The sequence below is a fragment of the Hypoxylon fragiforme genome (genome assembly GCF_022984875.1).
Source record: "Hypoxylon fragiforme strain CBS 206.31 chromosome Unknown GGS25scaffold_3, whole genome shotgun sequence".
Lineage (NCBI taxonomy): Eukaryota > Fungi > Ascomycota > Sordariomycetes > Xylariales > Hypoxylaceae > Hypoxylon > Hypoxylon fragiforme.
This window is the reverse complement of record NW_026054758.1, coordinates 509,632-515,641: the sequence shown is the minus strand read 5'-3', so window position 1 is coordinate 515,641 and position 6,010 is coordinate 509,632. Positions and strand designations below refer to the sequence as shown.

General features: G+C 50.0%; 1 protein-coding gene across 1 annotated transcript; it reads left to right on the top strand.

The window, feature by feature from the left end:
* Window positions 1-1,215: 1,215 nt before the first annotated feature.
* Window positions 1,216-3,537, top strand: GGS25DRAFT_519056 (allantoate permease; the record flags this gene model as incomplete). Its single annotated transcript, XM_049263636.1, has 7 exons — window positions 1,216-1,475; window positions 1,562-1,815; window positions 1,899-2,076; window positions 2,227-2,758; window positions 2,901-3,003; window positions 3,087-3,096; window positions 3,276-3,537. The coding sequence occupies 7 exons, from the start codon at window positions 1,216-1,218 to the stop codon at window positions 3,535-3,537; spliced, it is 1,599 nt and encodes a 532-aa protein (XP_049118528.1).
* Window positions 3,538-6,010: the final 2,473 nt, after the last annotated feature.

Below are 6,010 nucleotides of genomic sequence, written 5' to 3'. Positions count from 1 at the left end.
GCTTTATTCTAGACTACACTGGCGGAGTGCCAATATATGGCTGGCCTAGTGGGGCCATGGGCCTCAGACACCTGCAACAGAAAGCTATTGTATTGTACAAACAACAAGTATTAAACCATCTCCAACTTCAAAGTAAGTTTTCATTATCTAACTAGTTAGGTGGGTTAGGTATAATGCTCACGGAACCCCAGATGAGATTCACCAGCATGAAGAAGGTTAGATAGCTTCATCCGTTTCCCCTCCGCCGTGCCAAGAGGAGCTAACCCCCATATACTAGATGGGTAATAGTTACGATCTACGACGACGCTCGTCCTTTTGACCAAAAGTCAATGTCCATTGCTAGCCCATTGCAGACTGAAGCATGCTACATGCCACCCAATTCAGAAGTTGTAAGAGTAATAGGCCAGGGCGCATCTCATCTAGGTTACATACGCCCTATAGTCTATGGGGTAATCAGGTTGATAATAGGAACAAAATGATATTCCGAGGATTCATGGATCCGGAAACCTTCCAGGAGATATTCAGTTCCTCGCATTATAATGAAAGCCAACTTACTGATCTCCTGATGATCTTGATGATACAAACGTACGCAAAACCCCCAGACCTACCTGCTGTCAGGTAGGTATGCTGTTCTGCCGAGCTGTCTTACCGGCTCTCCTATTCCTATTGGAATATCACGGTATACATTCGGGTAAATGACCGCCGTAGTGTAGTATAGCAGTAACTGGTTTCACAGGGAGTGCGGAGATAGCAATCTGGGGAAGCCCCTTGACCTGTCGAATCACAGAGCTCATTATACCCCAGCACAGGGTCAATAGCTTCCTCCACATCCCCCGCTCCCGTCCCTCCACAGGATACAGGATAACCCTCTCCGGGGGAAATGTTTGCATGGGGGTCGGTATCCACCCACCTCGTTACCGAAGCCTACATACTAGGTAGGTAGGTAGGTAGGTAGCTAATACGTCAAGCTTTCCCCAACGTTGGATTGGAGCTACGCTGCCCGATTCGGTAATTCCGCCCGTGTGTGATGGGTGACGATGGTCCTACGCATCCACAAAGATGCCTATGTGAACAAAGACTTCAGTCCAGAATATCCTTCTTCTTTGAGAAGACAGTACCTAAGCTACCACTCACCAAGTTGTTGTTTTGTTCTGTTTTTGCTTTCGTCGCTTCTACCACCGCTGATGTTGCTTTACTGAGCAGAAGCAGGGGAAAATGGACAGCACCTCGGCCGAGAAGGCCCCAGAGGCCATGAAGGCGACGAACGAAGAAATCGAACATCGCAAAGAGGTGATCACCGCCGGAGCGAAAAGGCGCGGCATCGACGACGCCGAGCAGATCGCGCTGTTCCAGCAATTCGCGGCGGCGAGCCCAGAATGGCACCGCGCGATGACGAAAAAGGTGATGCGGAAGGTGGACGGTCATTTGCTTCCGATGCTGATACTGATGTATCTGCTCAACTTCCTCGACCGAAAGTAAGTCGCGAGAAAGGCTTTTCTTTCTAAACCGAATACATATCTAGGTATGCTGGGCCAGGTAGCTAATCAATGGAACGTACTAGCAACCTCTCGCAAGCCCGACTCGGAACACTCGAGGCGGATCTCAACATGACCGGGACGGACTTCAACCTTGCGACGAGCATCCTCTTCGTCGGGTACCTCCTCATGCAGCTCCCCTCGAACCTGCTGCTGACGCGAGTGCGGCCCTCGATATACCTCGGCATCGCAATGACGATATGGGGCGTGATTTCTACAGCGCAATCGGCGACGAAGTCGTTTGGCTCGCTCGTCGCGTGTCGGTTCTTGCTTGGATTCGGTATGAACACCCGTACAAGCATACGTTAGGACTAGGGGGATAATGAAAAGAAAAAAAACTAAGCCATACTAACATGCTCGCAGCGGAGGCCCCCTTCTTCCCGGGAGCCATCTTCTTGATGTCGAGCTGGTACACGCGGGGCGAGCTAGCTCACAGGATCGCCTGGTTCTACAGCGGGAGCTCGCTCGCGAACGCGTTCGGCGGTCTGCTTGGCGCGGGCGTCCTTGGGAATCTAAGTGGTGCTCATGGTATCGCAGGCTGGTAAGTCATCCAATCCATCATCTCCGGTTGCTTTCCAAGAAAAAAAAAGGTAAAAAAAAAAAAAAAAAAAACACACAAGAGAGAGACGGAGAAGAAAAAAGAAGTGTTCAATACCTATGGAATATCTAACATCAGAAAAAAAAAAAACAGGCGCTGGCTCTTCATAATCGAAGGCAGCATCACCGTCGCCAGCGCCATCCTCTCCGCCTTCATCCTGCCCGACTACCCCGCCACGACGCGCTGGCTCACGGCCGAGGAGCGCACGTACGCGCAGTGGCGGCTCGTCGAGGACGCCGGCGAAGCCGACGCCGCGGGCGCCTCGTCGATCAAGGAGGGCGTGCTGCTGGCGATGCGGGACCCGCGCCTGTACCTGTTCACGCTGCTGCAGCACGTGTCGCTGCTCTCGCAGACGTTCCAGTACTTCTTCCCCACCATCGTGCAGACGCTCGGCTACGGCAGCGTGGTCACCTTGCTGCTCACGGCGCCCGTCTGGATGCTCGCGTTCTTCCTCGCCCTCGGCGTCACGTACACGTCCGGACGCTTCCGGGACCGCAGCTTCCACATCATCTGCCTCACGCTCATCTCGATGGTCGGCAATGTCATCGTCGTGTCGACGCTGAGCACGGGGGCCCGCTTCTTTGCGCTGTTCCTGCTGCCGCTGGGCGCGGTGCCCGCGTATCAGGTGAGGAAGGCCCAGCCCCCTTTTTTCCCTTTTTTTTTTTCTTTTTCTTTTTAGAGCCCGATGTATCATACGTCGAATTGGTACCAATGAGCATTGTCTGGACTGCCACTAACTAATGCTGCCACGCACGCGCGCTATACAGATCATCATCGCCTGGGTCGCCAATAGTTTCCCACGGCCGCTGGTCAAGCGAAGCGCCTGCATCTCGTTCGCCAATATGATCGGGAACACGGCCAATATCTACGGTTAGTCATACGATATTTCCCGTCCCTCCCCCCCCCTTTTTTTTTTTCGTAATTCCAGCTTTCAGCTAACATTAAAGCATTAGGCCCCTACATGTAAGTACTAATTTATTGACTCTCTGTCTATCTATCTACCTACCTAGCCCTAGCTCCAGCCAGTGCCCAAAGAAAAAAAAACGATTCTCAGCATCGGGCCGAGTAATATAGATAAAATAAAATAAAATACCCAACTACCTACCCAGACAAGAAAGATACAAGCCACTAACCCCTCCCAGGTACCCAGCCACCTCAGGGCCACGCTACCTCGCAGGCGGCAGCGCAACGGCAGGCGTGGCGCTGCTCGTCGCCTTCCTCGCCGTCGCGGCACGGCTCGTCCTGCAGCGGGAGAACAAGAAACTGGCGGCCCGAGAGGCGGAGAACAACAACAACGACGACGACGACGACGACGCGCGGCAGCAGCAGCAGCGGCAGCAGCAAGCACCCGAAGCCACCACTGCCGGTTTTACTACTCCGGTGGGTTTCAGGTATATCCTTTAGGGAGGGCTAGGTTTGGTTTGGCTCGAGGCGGACTTGGGCTTTGTCTACTTGCTACGTTACCTACGCGTGGAATGAATGGATAATGGCTGCACACACCTAAGACTTAGGTATGTAACTACCTAGTAGTAGGTACCTACCTAGGTGGACGGGTACTAAGATAGGTAGGTATCGAAAGCTGAGGCGGGCCAGACAGAATCAGGTATTATTGAAAACTGCGGATATTGATTTGATTTGGTAGGAATTGGATTGGTCTGCGTGCTAACTAACTAACTATCGCAATCTCCATTGTCTTCAGATGTTGTGATGAACTTAACTTACACACCTTCTTCCCCCATCACATCACCCCCTTCCTATCCCCTCCCCCGTCCCCCCGTCCCCCGCCTCCGATCACTGCACACCACACGCCAGGCATTAGCCACATGCAGTTGGAGACCTCCCTACTCCAGACTACTTACATGTATGTAACCTACGGGCTATATATGCATGCATGCACCTATCAAACGCCATACCCACACGTATGCACAGGGAGAAATATGGGATAATTGAAAAGCCACCCGCCCGCCGCTCCAGTAACTCCCCCATCCAGATTCATCGTTGTCGTCGTATATTAGATAGGTAGGTAGGTATGTGCATGACCCCCCCCCCCCCCCCCCCCCCACCTTGTCAATGTATGCGACGCCACAAGGATAGCGGGATAGATACATACATACCTAGGTTACATACCTCTAGGGCTGTGCATGATTGATCTCTGAGGACCAATTCTAGCTATGTAGGTATGTAGGTGCCAGGTGGCGGGTAGGTGGGATGTATGTAGGTAGACAGTGAGGAATGAATTCCCCGCATACCCAACTAGCCATAGATCAACTATTTTGATTCGACGTCTTTCCTCCATTCAATTACATATTTCACAAGTCTGCGCATCTAACAATCACCAAAGTACCTAGTAAAGCCAGTAAAGTAATATAGCAAAAGAAAATGCTAAGGATACTAGGTATCTTTTATTTTATTTTATCTTCATTGTAAAAAGGATCCCCTGCCCTTTCTAAGCTTGCCTAGATGCCATGCTCTCATCTAAGTAGGTAAGGTAGTTAAAGGTATCTAAACCAAAGTAGTAGCCAGGTTCGGTTCTTTGTTTTTTTCTTTTCATGTACAACAATCCAGCATCTATTTTCACACACACACACGCACACAACATATGGTCTTCTTCCTCGTCTCCTCGTTCGTCAACCAGATACACACGCCTACACCTACACCTACACCTACACACACATGGATATGCCACACACACATACATACATACACACACCCCAGGAACTCCCCAAAATGCCCGAGTCCAAAAGGTTCTGGTCCTCAAGAGGCTGCAGTCCCTTTTCTCGAATTTTGTTTTTTGCTTTGCTTGCGAGTGAACCCAGCAAATTAGGTAGCCCGTTCCCTCATCCGCACGCCAGACCAACAATGTGCTGTGCTGTGCTAGGTATACCGAAAATACTCCATAGCATCTCAATTCAACCACCTTCTAGAATTCCTCCCACCAACCCGCCTTCCCGTCCCCCCACTTACTCACTCACTCCTTTCCTTGATTGATTCTCCAACACAACAATTCGAGTTGGACAGAAGCAGAAAAAAAAGCGATGTACAGTCCAACTGCAGTACAGTACCACACACAAAAAGGCTACCCAGGAAGAGTAAGTGGTAATAGTTAGCAGTGTAGTAGGGTAGCCTTTAACCCAATCCATCCGGATCTCTTCTGCATTTTTTATCAAAACAAAAATTTCCCCAAGAGCGCCTTTTCCAATGCAAAGCATGATATGATATGCCGGGTAGACGCGAAGGAATACCAATCAATCCAATTAAAACAGTTAATAATAGCCAACACCCAACAACCAGAGGTAATAATAATAGAGAGTAATGATAAATGATAAAAAAAGACACTTCTTTCATTTCCATCCTGTTCTTCAATGTCATGTTGCGCGGTTTTCGATCGTTTCCCATTTCTTTTTTTTTTCCCTTGATGCAAACCGGTACGCTATCCGAATTAGAGACACTGGATAGGTAGGTATTAAAAACCTCGCATGTGTGAAGAACAGGTGTACAGAAAGAAGTAAAAAAATAATCCTGAAAAAAAGGAGTCCATGTAATGACCCGAGAGTTGGCACTTCCCGTCGATCCTAGCCTCGTACGTGCAGATGCATAACGTGGGTCGCCGAGATTCCCTCTCCCCGATTAGAAACACCGGGGAGATAAACGCTAGGGAAAATCGCGTTGGGAAGGAGAATGGGGGCTTCAGGGGGGAAATTTCAAAACAAAGACACTTTTTTTTTCGATTGCAGATGCAGATTTGCGCCGACGCCGTGCGTACGTATGTATTCTGTATTCATGTATGTATGCGAATGCCGCGTGTGACGGGCGGACTGGGGTACTTGGATCGTTAGTCGTCCTCTAAATGGTATCCAAAATAACGACAAATGGTATC